Raw genomic sequence first — 22,009 nt, forward strand, 5'->3', positions numbered from 1 at the left:
GAGAAAATCCGTACCATGCTGAGAGCCCGTACTGCATCATTCAATGTCCGCAGAACGAACCCCGATGACGCGCGACACATACACAGCAAGCCAGGTACAAAGCGCCGTAAATCCATTAGGGACGCAAAAAGACCATACAGACTCAAACTTGAACAGATGTTCGACAACTCAGACTCACAACACGTGGCAAGGTGGCAGGTAGCCTAGTGGTTAGTACGTTGGACTAGAAATCGAAAGGTTGCAAGATCAAATCCCAGAGCTGACAAGGTAAAAATATGTTGTTCTGCCCCTGAACAGGCAGTTAACCCACTGTTCCTCGGCCATCATTGAAAATAAGAATTTGTTCTTAACCGACTTGCCTGGTTAAATAAAGGTACAATTAAAGAAAGGACTACATGCTAATACAGACTAGAAAGGCAAATACAGCTGTGTGCTGCCCACCAAAGCCTCCCTCCCAGATGAGTGGTGTAACAAGAGCCCACAAGGGGGTGGACTGGGTGATGGAGAACAGATATCCCAAATTCTAGCCCCCCCGTTCCCCTTTACAAGACAAATAAACACCCGTTCCCCATTTACGACTCTGGGGGGCCAGCAGACAAAAAAAAAAGAACGTCTTGTGATCTACTTTTGTTACTGGCTAAATGGCTAGCCAGTCTTTTGAGTCTGAAGGACATTTAAACATGGTTTCTTATCAATGTAATCTGGAAGCATAATGTGCTATTATTCTCCTGTCCTATGTCATTAAAGGGGGTATAACAGGTATTTTGCTATAACATAGAACAGACACATTTGACCAAAAGCATGTTTGGTGCCTACAGGCTTATGTACTACATCCTAGAGACTGTTTAAACTGTACACTAGAAACATGCTGTAGACACTTATAAGAAAGTCTCAACGTTGTCTCAAGGGAAACAAAATATGTTGAATTCTTAGAACCACCCTGTCCGGACCGTCATAAGCCTGCCCCCCCCGTGAGTATCACTATAATTTACAGAACTTGCTAACAGATGTGCGATCAAGTTTCTGCGAGGTGCGGCCACGCCCATGGGATCTCTTGGGAAAGCAAACACCTACTGATGAGAACCAATCCTCAGCTCTACTGTCGCGAGAGACTTGGCTTCATCCCATCCGAGCAGAATCCCACTGAGGTGACATCGACGTACAAGTAAATGATCCTGTTTACATTCTTCCTTACCTAAAAGTGGTGTAGTGTGTGTGTGTAAAAGTGGTGGAGGTTACTAAGAATCGTAAGGCCCACACCAGATGCTGACATCCTAGCCCATTGGTTGTGTGAAACTCTCTACACCCTCTGCTCTGCTCCCTGCTCACCCGCAACCGTGTGGCTTTTCACGACAGCAACTACATCATCAAGTTTGATGACGACACCGTACGGTTGTACGCCTGGTAACCGACGACGACGAGTCAGCCTATAGGGAGGAGGTACGTGAACTGGCATTGTAGTGCCAGGACAACAGCCTCTCTCTCAGCATCAGCAAAACAAGTTAATTGTTGACTTCAGGAAGCAGAGGAGGGAACACGCCCCCGATCCACGAGACGGCAGTAGAGTTAGTGTGCAGTTTTACAGTGCCTTCAGAAAGTATTCATACCCTTTGACTTATTCCACATTTTGTTGTGTTACAGCCTGAATTATTTTTCCCCCCCTTTATTTAACTAGGCAAGTCAGTTAAGAACAAATTCTTATTTTCAATGACGGCCTAGGAATAGTGGGTTAACTGCCTTGTTCAGGGGCAGAATGACAGATTTTTACCTTGTCAGCTCGAGGATTCAATCTAGCAACCTTTCAGTTACTGGCCCAATGCTCTAACCACTAGGCTACCTGCCCCCCCCCCCCCCCCCCCCTTGCCTTAGATTTACAACTGTGACTCGGCCACTCCGGAACATTCACTGTCGCCTTGCTATTGTACTACTGAAAGGTGAATCCCATCTTCCATCGTCTGGTGGAAAGCAGACTGAACCAGGTTTTCCTCTAGGATGTTGCCTGTGCTTAGCTCCGTAACATTTATTTATTTTTTATCCTGAAAAACTCCCCAGTCCTTAACGATTACAAGCATACACATAACAGGATGTAGCCACCACTATGCTTGAAAATACGGAGAGTGGTATTCAGTAATGTGTTGTACTGGATTTGCCCTAAACATAACACTTTGTATTCAGGACATAAAGTGAATTGCTTTGCCACATTTCTTTGCAGTATTACTTTTAGTGCCTTGTTGCAAACAGGGTGCATGTTTTGGAATATTGTTTATTCGGTGCAGGCTTTTTTCTTTTCTCTCTGTCAATTATAGGTTAGCATTGTGGAGTAACTACAACGTTGATCCATCCTCCGTTTTCTCCTATCATGACCATTAAACTGTGTAACTGTTTTTAATGTCGCCATTGCATTGGCCTCATGGTGAAATCCCCGAGTGGTTTCCTTCTTATCTGGCAACTGAGTGAGGAAGGACGCCTTTACCTTTGCAGTGACTGTGTGCACTTATACACCTTTCAGAGTGTAATTAATAACTTCATCATGCTCAAAGGGATATTCAATGTCTTCTTTTTTAAATATTGTTTTACTTTGTACCCATCTACCAATAGGTGCTCTTCTTTGCGAGGCTTTAGAAAACCTCCCTCCCTGGTATTCGTGGTTGAAAATGTGTTTGAAATTTACTGCTTGACTGAGGAACCGTAAAGATAATTGTATGTGTGGGGTACAGAGAGGACGTATTCATTCAAAAATAATGTTAAATCACTATTATTGCGCACACACACACACACACACACACACACACACACACACACACACACACACACACACACACACACACACACACACACACACACACACACACACACACACACACACACACACACACACACACACACACACACACACACACACACACACACACACACACACACACACACACACTGAGCAGAGTGAGAAGCCCACACACGTCATACGGTACATTTTTACTCCTGAACTAATTTACGCTTACCATAACAAATGGGTTGAATACTTACTGGCTCAAGCCATGTAAAAAAAAAATAATAATCCACTTTGACATTTTGGGGTATTGTGTGTAGGCCAGTTTATTCTATTGGCTCATTTACTTTGTTTGTAATCTTTTATCATTTCTTACTGTTGTTGCATTGTCGAGAAGGAGCCTGCAAGTAAGCATTCCATGTGTATATTGTACATACGACTATTATATAACTTGAAAACTTGAAAAGTCATGCAGGGGCGATGGAATATGGGATAATATACCCGCGTATGGATGAGGGTAGTAGTATACTAAGGGTTAGGGTAAGTGTGTGTGTGCGCGTGTGTGTGTGTGTGTGTGACTGACTCTCACCTGTGCATCAATGACCTTCTGTTTGGAGTCGACCGCAGCCTGCATATCACTATGGTCTTTCTTCAGCTCCTCTTCCACAGACATTAGCCTGGACACACACACGTACACAGCGAGACATGACGCACACACACTGTGTTAGAGGGACAGTAGCGACACAAACAGAAGGACGCACACCGTGTAAGAACCAAGGCATGTGGACACAGTGCAGGGGCGTGCGTAAGGATTGACACACAGGGGGGTCTGCTCGTGCTTTAAAGATGTATGCCGGAGTGCACGCTGCACAGCCTGTAATGGAGTTATTGGAAGGAGGGTATCTTGGGCCCACTGGTCTGCTATGTATTTAGGAGGTGTGTGTAGGAATGTGGAGCTTCTAATTGAGTTTGTGAGGTGTGTGTGTGTCTCGGGCACTGGTCTGCTAGGCATTTAGACATCAGGATAACACTTTTCACTTTAATTGAGTTATTGAGTATATTGAGTTTTGTGAGATGTGTGTGAGTTGTGTGTGTGTGTGCGTGTGTGTGTGTGTGTAGGCTCTAACAGCAGAGTGCAGTGTGATAAGGATCTGACGGGAACAGGGAAGCGTTGTCTCCTGACATCACAGACCAGCAGATAACATCAGGAAAACACAGCAGATAACATCCCCCATCTCTCTCTCCCCTTCCATTTTATTCCACCACCACCCACTTCACTTTGTCACAGGTGACCGGTTTAATGCTCATCACCGCATCCTTTATCAGAAGGTCGGCTGGACCTCTCGAAATTCCCGTGGATCACTTCATTTCTCACCTTTTTGTTTCCAGATCTCTGCTGCACAAAGCTTCTAACATATCTCACTTCTCTGTTAAAGCATGGAAATATGAGGCATAAACCCCACTCACAGGGATGGTTAACTCTTGAGGTCCCTTGTGTCTCTACAAAACCTAGGTCAAATCAGCCTGTAGTTTGAACTTTCTCTCTCTCTCTCTCTCTCTCTCTCTCTCTCTCTCTCTCTCTACCTCTACCTCTGACGTTATCTCCATCCCTCCACTCTACATTCACCGGGCTGTCGGGAAAGGGTCTGATCCCCCACGCCAGACGTACCTGCTGATAATACCCTTCATCTGGAGGTCCTTGTCGTCCTGCTGTCGCCTCAGGCGTTCCTCAGACTCCTCCAGCCGTGCCTGGTACTCCATCAGAACCTTCGGACCTCCGTCATCCTGGCCCTTCAGACGAGCCTCGTACTCCTCCAGCTTCTGGACCGAAACACGCAGCTTCTCCTGGAGGACCACGATCTCCTGCTGGTACTGGAGAGAGAGAGAGAGAGAGAGTCAGAATTTGTATTATTATCATCATCATCATCAACAGTGCCAACCCGATAACTGTTTCAAATGGTGCCGACCCATACTAGCCCATTCAATTGTCCTGTTATTTCTAGGCTAAGGAGGGCATTAACCATCAACATTACCACCACTGTCATTGTCCTCCTCATCAAAGTGGTCCTCCGGTAGACCTTGACAGGTGTATCCACCTCCTTGTCACACAATTTCTGCATCTCATCTGATTCGTTATTTTTTTGGTCCACCTGGCTTCACGTTTTTACATGGTCAAATATTGAAGGGAAACTGAAACTCGCACGAGTCAGGATTATAAAAGCGCTGGAAGTGTGGAAGACTATAAGTACCCATTAGCCAACACTCATAGTGAAACATCAAACTTTTCTAAGCCACCAGTACTCCTGGGAGGGATAAGTTTCCATTCCTTCCATGTCCCAAATCCCACCAGCCCTTGCCTTTGATCCCTAACCTCTAAACCTGGGCCTGTGAGGGGACTTAAGCTGAGCACTGTTCCAGAAGAAGAAGGAAGAGAGGGAATAGACGTAGGGATGAGAGGGAGAAGACGGAGGGATGAGAGGGAGAAGACGGAGGGATGAGAGGGAATAGACGGAGGGATGAGAGGGAGAAGACGGACCTGTGAACGGTACTGGAGAAGAGAGAGTTTGTGCTGGCTGGGAGAAACGAGGCGCAGAAGCAAATCCCTTTAATAAAACACATCCTGGATCCTGCAGGTGCATTTAAGGGTACGCACTAAACAATAATGGTTCTAAATAGTACCAGATAGGGGTTCTAAATGGAACCTGTATGGTGGTATAAAGAACACCCTTTCCTAAGGATCTATAAAGCACACAAAAAGGGTTCCGCTATGGTTCCAACCCCTTTTTTAAATGGTTCTTTATAGGTCCTTTTGAAGAACCACAGGGTTTTCTATCAGCCACATTATATTGTTAAAATTCCATAGGTGTTATGATTGTGTTAATTGACAAGTTGAATCGAGTGTGCTACCTTTGAAACAGCTGGGTGTCCCTGAGGAGAGAATTGAGAACGCAAGGACTGATTTTGTCAACCAGACTCAATTGACACAAGGCCATCCTGGAGTGTTTCACAAGACAGCGTCACTGGTCATAGTCTTATATAACATGTAACGGCATTAAAACACATTACTTAAACTGGAATGACACTCTCACTCACAGTTGCACAAAAAGAGCGGTACGCAAACCACACCCCCAAAGAATTATAGTGAGCCGCCTCCCCTACATTTTAATTATCACTAAAAGAGCAAAGAACTATTTTGTGAACTGTGAAGAACCATCGGAGAACTCAAAGGTTTATTTGAGTCACTATGGTTCCACATAGAACCATCCCCTTGAGGAACCCAGATTTCTTTTTGTGTGTGTGTAGTTTTAAAACGTCTTCTGAAGGATCCCTTCAAAGCTGGAGTTAGATATTGATCGTGTGTTGGTTATGCACGCTCCATTTTCCTCAGCGCTTTGATAGAGCTCCAACAATCATGTATGAATCATGTGCAGCCGAGGAGTGACGGCCAGTCAAAGCATGAGGAGCTGAGAGCCAATGAGATGCGCTGGTGGGATGACAAGCAAGTGAATAAGCAGCAGGAAGCATAACCACACACACACACACACACACACACACACACACACACACACACACACACACACACACACACACACACACACACACACACACACACACACACACACACACACACACACACACACACACAATATTACAAAAGAGAATACCTTAAAGTTGAAATCCTTTGACCATTCAGAGTATTGTTATTAGAGATGCTGGGTTACTGTGATTGTAAGTTGTAAGGGGGAAAAGCTTTAGGGTAGGAAGGAGGTCTTGGCATTGGGAGTTGAGGGGAGTAGAGAGAGTACTGGTTACAGGGAGTGAGGTAGTGTTTACAGTTGAGGGTTAGGTCGGAGAGGTAGAGGATGGGTGCTGAGGACCGGGGGGGGTAAAAGGGAGGTTGAGAGAGGGTTAAGGTTGGTTTGGGAGTTGGACGTTACCTTCTCGGCCAGAGTGAGATCCTCTCTGTTTCTGAACTCGGGGTCCATCCCCTCATGGTCTACATACTGCACATTCATATTCAACAGCCAGGCAGCCGTACGGTCCAGCGCATTGGGGTTCATTGGGGAGGGGGCCTAGTGGAACCAACACAACACACACACACATGAGCTGAGTCGAGTGGGACGCCCACACACGTCATACGGTACACACACACACCAGCATACGGTGCACACACGCCGACATACAGATTACATACACACCGGAATGAGCATGGAATGTGCATGGGAACGTGACGAACAGATGTGATCACTAGAGCAAAGTGTGTTTGAGTGTGAGATAGAGAGCGAGCGTGTGTGTGTGTGTGTGTGTGTGTGTGTGTGTGTGTGTGTGTGTGTGTGTGTGTGTGTGTGTGTGTGTGTGTGTGTGTGTGTGTGTGTGTGTGTGTGTGTGTGTGTGTGTGTGTGTGTGTGTGTGTGTGTGTGTGTGTGTCATTACATGTGTCAGTTAAGGTGACTGACAGTTGGTCAGAGGGAGATGGAGCCTTTGGACTGTGAAGGGAGGGGAGGAACAGTGGGGTCGTTTCACAGACAAAGTCCAAAACACTCTTTGAAACTGAAACATTGACCATATTCATTTGAATCTCAGATATGCTGTGCTGAATGAATTCAAATATATTCGCTCAAACCTCACACTGTCATGTCATTGTCCTTGGACACTTCTCAGAAGAATACCAAGGTCAAGACAGACAAGAGATTTCTACTGAATATACAGTGTTAGTAAGTCAGTCAGTTAGGTAGCGACATATTCATGTGATGTTCGGCGACATGCACAGCAGCCTATCGACATGACAGAGACAGGATCATTTCGTAAACTCAGAACCTAGCCTGTTGCACGGATGAGAACTACAGTTGCAATCTTATCAGTATATAAAGCACTGAGCTTTATATATATTAAAAATACATGCATCTCCAGACACAGCTGAAACCCAGTCAGTGTAGCCAGACAGCGACTCAATCAAGCAATTGATTTCCTTCTCAATGTCTCGCTCCAATCCCCCTGCTATGTATCTCTAATGGAGTTCAGAGAGGAAGGAAGGAAGGAAGACATTCAAAACAACATGCTTAACAAATCCCAGTAGAGCGCGCATGGTGTCTGTCTGGTTTCCATTACGACCCCATTAACCCTCGGGCTACACCAATCAGTCAATCACTAAGCCGGGGGGGGGGGTATTGCGGGAAACTGGGAATGTAAATGTCCTTCCTGTCACCTTGAGGCCAGAGATCACCGGGGGGGAAACCATCGAACAGCCAGCCTGGTCGATGGTGACCTGCTGACTATGAGGTCATCTTTAACAGCCCGAGGATGCCAGCAGATCAATTATAGACACACTAGAACAACTCCCAGTCCCAACAGCGAGAGACACACAGCCACACAACCCACCAACCCCAAAAAAACGACTAACTAATAAACAAACTAGCCTGTCTATCTCGATGCGTCAGTACGAAAGCAGGAAACAATAGACCTACGCCTGCATCCATCACTCTACCTGTGATCCCGTGCTACTAGACTTCCACGTGTAAGCGGTGGAGTCGTTGAGCGTGGCGTTTACGGCCATGACACGCTGGCTGCTCCGACGACTAGAATCAACTGAGAGCTCAGGCACCACCCACCGGACATACAGGCCTCGTCAACATGCAGCGCATAATGGGATGAAGTGGTGTTAATGGAAGCTTTCGGTGACACTGCGTCATTTGTTCATGTACAGTGCCTTGCGAAAGTATTCGGCCCCCTTGAACTTTGCGACCTTTTGCCACATTTCAGGCTTCAAACATAAAGATATAAAACTGTATTTTTTTGTGAAGAATCAACAACAAGTGGGACACAATCATGAAGTGGAACGACATTTATTGGATATTTCAAACTTTTTTAACAAATCAAAAACTGAAAAATTGGGCTTGCAAAATTATTCAGCCCCGTTAAGTTAATACTTTATAGCGCCACCTTTTGCTGCGATTACAGCTGTAAGTCACTTGGGGTATGTCTCTATCAGTTTTGCACATCGAGAGACTGACATTTTTTCCCATTCCTCCTTGCAAAACAACTCGAGCTCAGTGAGATTGGATGGAGAGCATTTGTGAACAGCAGTTTTCAGTTCTTTCCACAGATTCTCGATTGGATTCAGGTCTGGACTTTGACTTGGCCATTCTAACACCTGGATATGTTTATTTTTGAACCATTCCATTGTAGATTTTGCTTTATGTTTTGGATCATTGTCTTGTTGGAAGACAAATCTCCGTCCCAGTCTCAGGTCTATTGCAGACTCCATCAGGTTTTCTTCCAGAATGGTCCTGTATTTGGCTCCATCTATCTTCCCATCAATTTTAACCATCTTCCCTGTCCCTGCTGAAGAAAAGCAGGCCCAAACCATGATGCTGCCACCACCATGTTTGACAGTGGGGATGGTGTGTTCAGCTGTGTTGCTTTTACGCCAAACATAACGTTTTACATTGTTGCCAAAAAGTTCAATTTTGGTTTCATCTGACCAGAGCACCTTCTTCCACATGTTTGGTGTGTCTCCCAGGTGGCTTGTGGCAAACTTTAAACGACACTTTTTATGGATATCTTTACGAAATGGCTTTCTTCTTGCCACTCTTCCATAAAGGCCAGATTTGTGCAATATACGACTGATTGTTGTCCTATGGACAGAGTGATCATGGGCCTCTTGGCTGCATCTCTGATCAGTCTTCTCCTTGTATGAGCTGAAAGTTTAGAGGGACGGCCAGGTCTTGGTAGATTTGCAGTGGTCTGATACTCCTTCCATTTCAATATTATCGCTTGCACAGTGCTCCTTGGGATGTTTAAAGCTTGGGAAATATTTTTGTATCCAAATCCGGCTTTAAACTTCTTCACAACAGTATCTCGGACCTGCCTGGTGTGTTCCTTGTTCTTCATGATGCTCTCTGCGCTTTTAACAGACCTCTGAGACTATCACAGTGCAGGTGCATTTATACAGAGACTTGATTACACACAGGTGGATTGTATTTATCATCATTAGTCATTTAGGTCAACATTGGATCATTCAGAGATCCTCACTGAACTTCTGGAGAGAGTTTGCTGCACTGAAAGTAAAGGGGCTGAATAATTTTGCACGCCCAATTTTTCAGTTTTTGATTTGTTAAAAAAGTTTGAAATATCCAATAAATGTCGTTCCACTTCATGAGTGTCCCACTTGTTGTTGATTCTTCACAGAAAAATACAGTTTTGTATCTTTATGTTTGAAGCCTGAAATGTGGCAAAACGTTGCAAAGTTCAAGGGGGCCGAATACTTTCGCAAGGCATTGTAAAGCCGTATTTAGCCTGAGAACTCATTAAGAGACAAGTGACCATGTTTCAATGGTGATCCGTTAAAAAACCATTCTGAAAGCCAATTTTGAAGTTACCAACATGACTGCCAGCCAAGGACCACGCTGTAACAGCTATCCCCATAGACAGTCATTTAAACAAGCGTACGTTGCCTGACCTGTTTGTGCTGGGCTCTCTGCTTGGTCTCAGGGCTGTCTCCTTTTGATGACGACGACTGTTGCCGTAGCCGCGCACCACTGCCGGGCCAGTCGGGCGATGATGACATCATGCTGCCGCTGGAGGGGCGCGGGTAGGGCCCGCTGTTGAGCAGGTTCGGCGGCGTGCGGCCCCTGGTGACGGTGGTCTGCGGAGGGGGCTGGTCTATCCTGCGCTGGGGGCCGGCGTTGTTTTGTCTGGGCATGGTGGGCTGGGCCTCTGTGAGTGACAGCTGCCTCCGCGTGCCTACAAACTCCCCCGAACGACGTGCATACTCCTCCCCGCTACTCCCCCCACCACCACCTCCTCCTCCGTGGTTCAGGAAGGTGTTGTGTTTCCCTCCTCCTCCCAGCCCGTCCTCATTGTTGCTATGGGAACTGTGGGAGCTGTGGCACTCGGAGCCTGAGTCGGCCATGCCTCGCGGCGACACTGGCAGCCCTGCCGCCATCTGGTAGACGGGGTTCTGGAAGGACAGGGGGGCCAGAAGCTGAGCCGACCTGCCTGGGGCACTCTCCGACCCAGGGGTGGTGGGGGTCTGGACCGGCCTCCTCAGTGTAGGACCTCCAATGATGTTACCCTGGGGGGTCCGGGCCGACCACACTCCCCCAGGAACGATGCCCTCTCCCAGTCCGTCTGAGGGGCTGCCCTCTAAGATGCGGGGGTCCTGGAGGTCCACCATGGAAAGGCTTTTGCTGCCGTTGGCCATGCCCAGCTCAGGTTCATTGGACTCGGAGTAGCTAGAGCTGCGGGCCGGGGAGGGGTGGATCCCAGAATTCCTGGTGACGAAGAAAAGGTCCTTGTTCTCCGGGGTCGGGGAGGGTAACCTGGTGAAGTCCACCAACCTGAGAGGGGGGGGGGGGGGGGGGGGGGTTGAGGGGAAGAGGAGCAGGAGGTAAAAAGGAGGAATGGCAAAGATAGAGAGGTTTTGACTATTCTGTAAAACAGTTGTACACGGCTGTATCTATTGACCCTGACAGACATGAAAAATGACCAGTCAAACCCTTCAGCCCACACATGAGAAACAGTTAAGTGTGAAATCCCAATGAACACTCACCCTACACAACAGGACACATGGTATAAAAACAGCAAACCAGCAGCAGGTGAGGATGTGAGTCATAGGGAGAAGTTAAGTGATCCCCACTCATTCTCTCCTCCCCTCCCCTCCTCCTCCTCCTCTCCTTTCCTCCACCACCCAGTCAGAAGCTTTATTGTCTGGAGACGATTACCTTGACAGCCACGATTTATGTCCCCATAATCTCTCTCTCTCACTGTCTCTCTCTCTGCTGCTTTCTCTCTCTCCTCTCTCTATATCCCTCCCTCCCTCCCTCCCTCTGTGTGAATGGGATGTAATTAAGAAAGACTGCTAGAATGCTAGTCGTGTTCACTCCAGCCTCCATAAATCTGACTGGGGTTACAGGTTCTCTGCCAGCCTGATAAGGAGGGAATGGAGGGGACAGGACAGGGACTGTGGCTGGGTCGACACACCATAGCGTGGTCTGATAAGGGGGGTGCGCGACGACGACAGTGGCTAATTATACCGATTGATCCTGGACCGCTGTTGAACACAATAGACAACAATGACCGTCATCTCATTCACCTAACAAAGAAATGAACTTTACAAGAGATCGTCATTATCATTCTTCATTTGTTGACCTTCAAAAGAGATTGTCATGATCTTTTATCTCACATGAAATTAGAAGAGCAAACTTTGACCACCTTAATCATCCCTACCCATACCCATACCGTTTCCTTTTGTTTGTTCCTCCTAACCTTTACCCTCACCCTGTCCTTACCCTGAGAGGTCATTGTCGATGACCATCTTCTGCAGGCCGGTGGAGATGCTGCAGCCTGCCCCGGTGTTGGGCGGAGACCCTGTACGGTCAGAGGGGGACGGAGCGGTCATGGTCATGGTCATACTGGACGGGTTGGTCAGCGCTGTGTTCACCTCCCGGAGGATCCTGGGTAGAGGCCCCAGTTTGGAGGCGGAGGTCTGAGGGGCAAAAGGTTCAAAGTCAGAGATGGGGTCAGGGGTGAGGGTAGCGCAGTAGAAAAGTTGAGGCCTTTAAGCACAGATCTGAGATCCACTTCCACCTCCTGCAATCCTAATAATTAATCAAGGCGGTGGGGTACGGAAGACATTAGACTGACAAGACTGACATTAGATCAGTGTCTAGGCTTGGGGGCAAACGTCATCCTACTTAGGCTCACTCTGTATTAATGGCATTCTTCACAGTCTTCTACTCCACTATATATGAAGCCCTTTTAAGCATTTCGTGTGGTGCTGCTGCAACTTTTATAGGCACTAACTGAAACCTTGGATCGCAGATGAGACGGCAACTTATTTTCCTCCAAAATGTCCGTCCCCGTGTCGGTGTCAGTCAGTCAGCTGCTCGATGGCGTATTATTTTTCCAATTACAGAGTGCTAATCTTACTCTAATTATGCCCTTCAGTTTGAATAATGAATCCGAGCCTGGGAGGACTTGATGTCGAACGGGGACAGACAGGAGTTTATTTTTTTTTATTGAAATAAAAGGAAGCGTGTTGTTCTCTGTGAGGATCGGATGGAGCACACACACATACAAATGGAGTCTATATGGGTTTTGACCCCAAATGTACCTAGTAATTACCACGCTGGGATGGCTCTCCATACGGAACCATGGCTTATGCACTAGGTGCCCCAGCAAATCCATTTGCAAGTCAGAGCACACCAATAGTGCACTCTCATTGACAGAGAGTGGTAGCGGTAGTTGTATTATATAAGCAATAGTATGCTGTACACATTGGTGAATGTTGTTTGGTAAACATGCTAATGCACCCTGTATATCATTAAACACTGAAGGGTAGTGATCATGCACCACAGCATTATTAAGTATGTACTTTCAAAGTACGTATTTAATTAGGGCCAGAGGTTTTTCCTGACTACATGACCTGACCAGAGAAAAGGTCCGGGGGCCTAGTTATATAGGCTTTCACCAGGTCTCAGAATTGTTCTTGGACAATTCCGATCATGAAAATCCACTTATAGCTGGGGCCTTGAGAGGTCAGGACAAACTCTCCTTTCAGTTCTTGAAAAAACGAGTGTGCAAGTGTATATGAACGAATGACAAAATGTCCCTTGTATTCATTGTTTCCCCCCCCCCCCCCTCCCCCGGTTGTCAGCCCTACCTGGTCCATGGTAGAGACGACCTCTGACAGCAGGTTGTGCAGGGTGGACAGCTCCCGTCCCAGGTCGATGTAACCTTCGAACCCTGCTGTGTTCGAGATGGTCTCTGGGTTAGAGATCTCCAGCAGGAAGCGCTGCATGTTGGTCCACTCGTGCTCCAGGAACTGGTTCATAAAGGACATGTACTCCTCCTTACTGCCAAACCTGGGATGGAGGGAGAGAAAAAGAAAGCGAGAGGGAGAGAGGGGGGAGAGTGAGTGCCTGCGTATAGAAAACACGCTCTCTCTCTCTCTCGCACGGATGCACACACACAAACACAGTGAAAACGGACGACGTCAACACACACACGCCGTCAACACACACTCACTTGGTGAAGTTGGCCAGGTTCTGGGTGACCTTGGCGATGAGCGTGAGTGTGCGTGCGGTGCGGTCGTCAGGGTACTCCTGCATCAGGTTGAAAAGCGACGGGGACATAACGGCCGGGCACAGGAAGCGCAGGAACAGAGACGCGCTGATCAGCCGCTCGCTGATGTCCGGTCGGCCCCGGCTACTGCACTCCTGTCGCCACGACGCAAACACCTCCTTCAGTTCCCGTGGAAACACACTGCCAGGGAGGGGGACGTATCAACAACGTTAGGGAGGAGATTAGACAGTGTGCTGTTCCCTGTGGTAACTGTGGTTCCTAAAATGTCATGAGAGATAAATGGTAGTGTATTGTGGCCCGGTGTCCCAGTAGTTACCAGTAGGAGTTGATGATCTTGCAGAAGGCCAGCTCGCAGCACATCTTCAAGTTGCTCTGGTGCTCCTGCAGGTCATTGGACGAACACTTGGATGGGTCCACCTCACAGTTCTCATCTGACTCATACAGCGCCTTGATAAACTCACCTGTAACACAGGGAGAGAGAGAGAAAGGGAGACAGTCAGACACGGACATTCAGCCAGTACGGAGAGTCAACAGGGTTGGAGAGGGAGACAGTCAGACACGGACATTCAGCCAGTACGGAGAGTCAACAGGGTTGGAGAGGGAGACAGTCAGACACGGACATTCAGCCAGTACGGAGAGTCAACGGGGTTGGAGAGGGAGACAGTCAGACACGGACATTCAGCCAGTAAGGAGAGTCAACGGGGTTGGAGAGGGAGACAGTCAGACACGGACATTCAGCCAGTACGGAGAGTCAACGGGGTTGGAGAGGGAGACAGTCAGACACGGACATTCAGCCAGTACGGAGAGTCAACGGGGTTGGAGAGGGAGACAGTCAGACACGGACATTCAGCCAGTACGGAGAGTCAACTGGGTTGGAGAGGGAGACAGTCAGACACGGACATTCAGCCAGTACGGAGAGTCAACGGGGTTGGAGAAGGAGACAGTCAGACACAGACATTCAGCCAGTACGGAGAGTCAACGGGGTTGGAGAGGGAGACAGTCAGACACAGACATTCAGCCAGTACGGAGAGTCAACGGGGTTGGAGAGGGAGACAGTCAGACACGGACATTCAGCCAGTACGGAGAGTCAACGGGGTTGGAGAGGGAGACAGTCAGACACGGACATTCAGCCAGTACGGAGAGTCAACGGGGTTGGAGAGGGAGACAGTCAGACACGGACATTCAGCCAGTACGGAGAGTCAACTGGGTTGGAGAGGGAGACAGTCAGACACGGACATTCAGCCAGTACGGAGAGTCAACGGGGTTGGAGAGAGAGACAGGTGAGTGACGAGACACAAACATTCATCCATTCCGACAAACATTAATTCAGACACAAAACATTCATGAATTCAGACACAAACATTCATTAATTCAGACACAAACATTCATTAATTCAGACACAAGCATTCATTCATTCAGTAAACAGTTTGTGTCTGGGGGTAGTTATAATGATTGACCACCAGGGGGCTGTTTTTGCTATTGACCGCTGGGATTTTTTAAAATTAAAGTGAAACTGAATCGCTGAAAGAATTACAGTGTCTCAATTCAAAACATCACATCATAACAGCATACCATAACAGCATACCATAACAGCATACCATAACAGCATACCATAACAGCATACCATAACATCATACCATAACAGCATACCATAAGCAATACATCACTTCAGACCAACAATATGTCAACCAACAATAAGAACCCTGAGTGAACCTGAGTCAGAGACCCAGGTCATCCCAGGTAACACAACTGATGTTCATGCGCTTCAGACAACGCTCCATCAACGTTCCACAAACACCCCCCTCTCTCTCCCCCTTCCTGTCAACGTTGTCCTTCCCATATGAAGGAGAACAAGAGAGGAAGAGAGAGAGAGAGAGTGAGGGAGGAGAGCGAGAGCGAGAGAGAGAAAGAACGAGAGAGTGGATGTGGTAAGACTATAAAAAGAAGATCTCATCCGTAGTTTGACAGTGATAAAGGTGTAATCACTTCCCCTGTACAGTTTGTCTGTCTCTCTCCCTCCCCATCTCCCTTCCCTACTCCTGGTCATCCTTATGCCACCCCTGCATGGCAGACCAGAACCAGTTCATCTTTGGCAGCGATGAGATTCCATTATTCACCTACGGTAGGCTTCAAAGCACATTAGCTCCAAGGAATACACACATGGATGATTCACTGAGGCCCCAATATATTCTTAACACAACCCCAGAAATAAAGACAGACAGACAGACAGACCTTTTAGATCTATACACAGAGAGGGAAATGAGAGAGGGATGGAAAAAGAAAGAGCATTTGCAGGGAGGGCGTGTGCTTTTCTGCAGCTAAAACTGCTTCTGTGTACGTTTCTAAATCAGACTGGATGAGGTAAATACAGCAACATGCACCAGGCTTATCGCCGGGACCACGGCCAAACAATAACACAACACTAACCTTATGGTAGAGAAAGGGAGAGTGAGATAGGGAAGGGGAAAAAAAAGAAAGTACTGTGTACAGGAGGGTTGGGCCTTCTCTGCCTTAAGACCTCCACTACACCTCAATGACCTTTGACCTCTACTACAGCTCAGTAAGCTCTTTACTATGAACTATCTAAAACATTTGGTATTTCATTACTTTAACAGAACATTTCCTAAAACTTAAAAGATGGTTATATTTAATTTCAATTTTGGTAATGTTATAGGAACGTTCTCCGAAAGACGGCACAACATTGAGAATGTCGTCAAATATTTCTGAGAATATTAAAAAACAACGTTCTTCTGTCGGAATTTCAGTACTTCAGCATAATGTTTCCTACAGGTTTCCTTATGGTTCTATTTAAAGCCATGTTCTCAAATTGTTCCGGAAAGTTAAGAAAACTCTCAACAAAAACAACAAGAACTTTAGTAACGTTCAGGGAACGTTCTAATAATGTTATTTAAAAAACATATCCATTCCATTATTCTCAGCATCAACAAAACTCTTTCCCCTATCGTGTTAAGTGTGTTGACCGCGCCTACTCATTTGCCACATCTGAACTTAAAGTGGAACTGGCAGCGTTTGAACTACTTTGCAGATATGAAACAAACAGACAATCATAATATCAGACATGATGATCAATATAAAATATTGCTATCAGGTTGTAAATCACAGCTGGCTTGTATGTTGTTTGTTGCTTCCACCCATTCGGGTTCCACTGTTTCAGTTTCAATTACTCAATATTTTGGACAAAAACAGATTGATGTAACTAAGGCTGGGAATGTCAATACAATCAAACTACCAAGGGCAATGATCACAAGTCAGTCAACATGGCTAATAGGCTAGCATATCTATTGATTTAGCTATTTATTTAGCTATTTATTTAGCAAGCTAGAAACCGAGAGCCTAACGTTAGCTCGCTGCTTGGAGGATGTCAGGTCATTGGAGGAGTGGGTGAGTGACCGACCTCTCCTCTCAATTTTTTCCCGGTGGAGACAGATGGTTTTTAATTAGGCGTTATTTACCGCAGTGTCTATTAACTGTCCAAACGCACGGCCGCTATTCCACTCTATAATGCTATAGAATATTCACAAATGGCCTTACTCTATGTCATTCCCAAGCATTCTATGAATTCATGCTTGTTTGATTAATAGTGTGAAGACTTGACGGCTTGAAGGCAGGCATTAGAGAGATAAACATTATTTATCTTCTCTCCTCCAGAGGGTGGCCTGCGCTGAAGGGAAATGTCACGGTCCACAGACTGGAGCAGTCATCTCTACAGCCATCTCCTACAGCTGAATACAAAGACCATATCTACAGCCCCATCCTCCTCATCTGTACAGCAGATGCTACCACATACATCGTCTCCAATAGCTTTATCTCTCCTCTCCTATAACTGAAGACATAGAGAGGCTGGAGAAGACAGGAAGGCAGACATTCAGAAAACGAGGCAGGCAGACAGATACATACAGACAGACAGACTTACCAAGTGCGTCCTGCAGGTACTTCTGCCCCACCAGTTTGAGGTACTCCTCTATAGCCTTGGTGGCCAGGGTGTTCTCTCGGAAGATCAGGTGCTCGTTCTCCCCACACCGGTCCACCTCTGACATCATCAGGTCAGTCAGGAAGTCCTACAGCAAAACAGGAAGAGAGAACATGTTGAGATGAGACTACAACTCCCAGAAGACACTGCAGTTACTAAGCCAGCAGCATACCACCCTGCATACCACTGCTGGCTTGCTTCTGAAGCTAAGCAGCGCAGTCCCTAGACGGGAGACCACATGCTGCTGGAAGTGGTGTTGGAGGGCCAGTAGGAGGCACTCTATCCTCTGGTCTAAAACATATCCCAATGCCCCAGGGCAGTGATTGGGGACACTGCCCTGTGTAGGGTGCCGTCTTTTGGCTGGGACGTTAAACGGGTGTCCTGACTCTCTGAGGTCATTAAAGATCCCATGGCACTTTATTTAATTTTTTTTTATTTTAAATTTGATTTAATCCATTTTAGAATGAGGCTGTAACGTATTAAAATGTGGAAAAATCCAAGGGGTCTGAATACTTTCCGAAGGCATTTCCTCAAATAAAACAGCAATTTACTGTGTTAGTCTGACGTATGTAGACCTATGACACAACTCATATCTTATTTGCATTGTGCAAGTAATAATACAAATGACAATAATAATTTATTCAATTTATATAGTGCTTTTCAAAGAATCTCAAAAGCGCTTCAAAGCACTAAAAAAAAAGACAAGTAATTGAGAAAAACAACATCACAACATCATGAAATGGACAGTCGTTAGAGTGGTCATCTGAGGGAGGTGGTCAAGTGGGGAGAGAAAGTCCGTAGGCAGGGTAGGAAACGCAGTCTCATTAAGGTGTCTCAGTCGGATGAAGTTGTGGCTAAGCAACTGCAGTTCATGGACTCTGTAGTAAGTAGGTAGTTAGCTAGCTAACTTCACTACCCCAAAAATGAAGCCCTCACTTGGACGATGCTATGGCAGTCACGAAGTGGTGCCAGAAAGCACACCACATTTCAATAATAGTTCAAGAGCAGCCTTGTAACTTTGTCCTCCCTACAATCCTCATCGCAGCACACCACTGCCGTCTTGCTTTCGGATTCTCTCCATCCTCGACCAGCTAACGTTAGCTAGCTAGCCAATTAAACAAATGACTTGCCAGCTTCAGTCTTAATTAATGCTGTGGTGGATTCTGATTATATGAATTAGCCACATTAATTGCAGTGGCGTGTGTTCATGGATGCCAAGGGAAGCCAGACTTCCCCAAATACCAATGAAATAAATAAATAATCATAATAATTGATCTTTCGTCTCGCTGTGTTTTCATAATTTTCCGTCAATTCGCTAGTGGCTGAATCTCACCGGAGAAATCATCTGAGCGAGGGAAACAGCGCCCCTCTGTCTCAGTACGTGTAGCCCATGTATCTGATGCTGTCTGGAACAAAAGAGTATGACATGTGTCCGCCCGTAGCATTCGATTGATTGATGCCAGCAAGCATTTGGCCTCCCTTGATAAAACAATTATAAAATAATTAGCCTATCAGTGTTGAGCTGAGCTCAACTGTGGGTTGTCCTGGCACAGCAAAATTCCCCCCAAGGGCAGCCAGTTTGGATTTGGCTTCACACCAATCAAATCACATCCTAATCAAAACGTCATCATTGTCAGACAAACGTGTCTGTTTCATGTCTGCTTGTGTTAACCTGCAGTACCTAGCTTGCTAAAATCGTCCCTTTCCTAAGCCGTGGATGGAGATGTGGATTTGGACTTGTGGTTTTGACATAATGCTCTGTACAGGCCAACGATTATGATCTAACCATAAATGAATATATTGTGCCACTGGCCTGAGATGACTGAAGTTCAATATGTAGCCTAGATGTAGCCTGGTAAGCTCACGTTAACTAGCTAGCTGATTTAGCTGGTTCATTTTTGCCCATGCGAGGAAGTTAGGCTACCTACTGTGGCTAAAATGCTTGCTAGCCTATGGAAAAACTAAAAGCGTAGTATATGACAGACCATAGACTGCTTTGGCAATACGAGGAGGATGGCATTGGCGTTCAACTAGTCTACAAGTAGTGCGAGTCAATTTCTTATTTTACTTGTGTGTAAAATCAATACCATGGACAGCCACATGATATTAAGCAACATTGATTGAGCTAAAAGCAAAAGCACTCACAAACATCTACAGATGCACAATCGAGAGCATCCTGTCGGGCTGTATCACTGCCTGGTACGGCAACTGCTCCGCCCACAACCGTAAGGCTCTCCAGAGGGTAGTGAGGTCTGCACAAAGCATCACCGGGGGCAAACTACCTGTCCTCCAGGACACCTACACCACCCGATGTCACAGGAAGGCCATAAAGATCATCAAGGACAACAACCACCCGAGCCATTGCCTGTTCACCCCACTATCATCCAGAAGGTGAGGTCAGTACAGGTGCATCAAAGCAGGGACCGAGAGACTGAAAAACAGCTTCTATCTCAAATCAAATCAAATCAAATCAAATTGTATTTGTCACATACACATGGTTAGCAGAAGTTAATGCGAGTGTAGCGAAATGCTTGTAGCGAAATGCTCTCAAGGCCATCAGACTGTTAAACAGCCACCACTAACATTGAGTGGCTGCTGCCAACACACTGACTCAACTCCAGCCACTTTAATAATGGAAATTGATGGAAATTGATGTAAAATATATCACTAGCCACTTTAAACAATGCTACTTAATATAATGTTTACATACCCTACATTACTCATCTCATACAGTGCCTTGCGAAAGTATTCGGCCCCCTTGAACTTTGCGACCTTTTGCCACATTTCAGGCTTCAAACATAAAGATATAAAACTGTATTTTTTTGTGAAGAATCAACAACAAGTGGGACACAATCATGAAGTGGAACGACATTTATTGGATATTTCAAACTTTTTTAACAAATCAAAAACTGAAAAATTGGGCGTGCAAAATTATTCAGCCCCCTTAAGTTAATACTTTGTAGCGCCACCTTTTGCTGCGATTACAGCTGTAAGTCGCTTGGGGTATGTCTCAATCAGTTTTGCACATCGAGAGACTGAAATGTTTTCCCATTCCTTCTTGCAAAACAGCTCGAGCTCAGTGAGGTTGGATGGAGAGCATTTGTGAACAGCAGTTTTCAGTTCTTTCCACAGATTCTCGATTGGATTCAGGTCTGGACTTTGACTTGGCCATTCTAACACCTGGATATGTTTATTTTCGAACCATTCCATTGTAGATTTTGCTTTATGTTTTGGATCATTGTCTTGTTGGAAGACAAATCTCCGTCCCAGTCTCAGGTCTTTTGCAGACTCCATCAGGTTTTCTTCCAGAATGGTCCTGTATTTGGCTCCATCCATCTTCCCATCAATTTTAACCATTGTCCCTGTCCCTGCTGAAGAAAAGCAGGCCCAAACCATGATGCTGCCACCACCATGTTTGACAGTGGGGATGGTGTGTTCAGGGTGATGAGCTGTGTTGCTTTTACGCCAAACATAACGTTTTGCATTGTTGCCAAAAAGTTCAATTTTGGTTTCATCTGACCAGAGCACCTTCTTCCACATGTTTGGTGTGTCTCCCAGGTGGCTTGTGGCAAACTTTAAACGACACTTTTTATGGATATCTTTAAGAAATGGCTTTCTTCTTGCCACTCTTCCATAAAGGCCAGATTTGTGCAATATACGACTGATTGTTGTCCTATGGACAGTCTTCTCCTTGTATGAGCTGAAAGTCTAGAGGGACGGCCAGGTCTTGGTAGATTTGCAGTGGTCTGATACTCCTTCCATTTCAATATTATCGCTTGCACAGTGCTCCTTGGGATGTTTAAAGCTTGGGAAATATTTTTGTATCCAAATCCGGCTTTAAACTTCTTCACAACAGTATCTCGGACCTGCCTGGTGTGTTCCTTGTTCTTCATGATGCTCTCTGCGCTTTTAACAGACCTCTGAGACTATCACAGTGCAGGTGCATTTATACGGAGACTTGATTACACACAGGTGGATTGTATTTATCATCATTAGTTATTTAGGTCAACATTGGATCATTCAGAGATCCTCACTGAACTTCTGGAGAGAGTTTGCTGCACTGAAAGTAAAGGGGCTGAATAATTTTGCATGCCCAATTTTTCCGTTTTTGATTTGTTAAAAAAGTTTGAAATATCCAATAAATGTCGTTCCACTTCATGATTGTG

General features: G+C 46.1%; 1 protein-coding gene and 1 long non-coding RNA gene across 11 annotated transcripts in view; one reads left to right on the plus strand and one right to left on the minus strand.

Moving 5' to 3' along the window:
• Positions 1-22,009, plus strand: part of LOC149970437 (uncharacterized) — a 223,759-nt gene that overhangs the window by 82,447 nt on the left and 119,303 nt on the right. The window lies entirely within an intron of this gene.
• dab2ipb (DAB2 interacting protein b) overlaps positions 1-22,009 on the minus strand; it is a 246,587-nt gene that overhangs the window by 7,702 nt on the left and 216,876 nt on the right. For 5 of the 10 annotated variants that reach the window (XM_090227118.1, XM_036968136.2, XM_036968133.2 and 2 more), the window contains 9 exons: positions 17,787-17,931; positions 14,169-14,313; positions 13,796-14,032; positions 13,431-13,632; positions 12,058-12,254; positions 10,227-11,106; positions 6,706-6,840; positions 4,437-4,639; positions 3,357-3,444 (listed from right to left, as the gene is read on the minus strand). In XM_090227118.1, the coding sequence (XP_090083244.1) occupies positions 3,357-3,444; positions 4,437-4,639; positions 6,706-6,840; positions 10,227-11,106; positions 12,058-12,254; positions 13,431-13,632; positions 13,796-14,032; positions 14,169-14,313; positions 17,787-17,931 (2,232 nt within the window). The remainder of the gene's footprint in view (positions 1-3,356; positions 3,445-4,436; positions 4,640-6,705; positions 6,841-10,226; positions 11,107-12,057; positions 12,255-13,430; positions 13,633-13,795; positions 14,033-14,168; positions 14,314-17,786; positions 17,932-22,009) is intronic. The other 5 variants (XM_090227120.1, XM_090227121.1, XM_036968135.2 and 2 more) reach the window with 1 other exon arrangement.

Source organism: Oncorhynchus mykiss, chromosome 29 (assembly GCF_057628025.1).
Source record: "Oncorhynchus mykiss isolate SJ-2025 chromosome 29, ASM5762802v1, whole genome shotgun sequence".
NCBI classification, from domain to species: domain Eukaryota; kingdom Metazoa; phylum Chordata; class Actinopteri; order Salmoniformes; family Salmonidae; genus Oncorhynchus; species Oncorhynchus mykiss.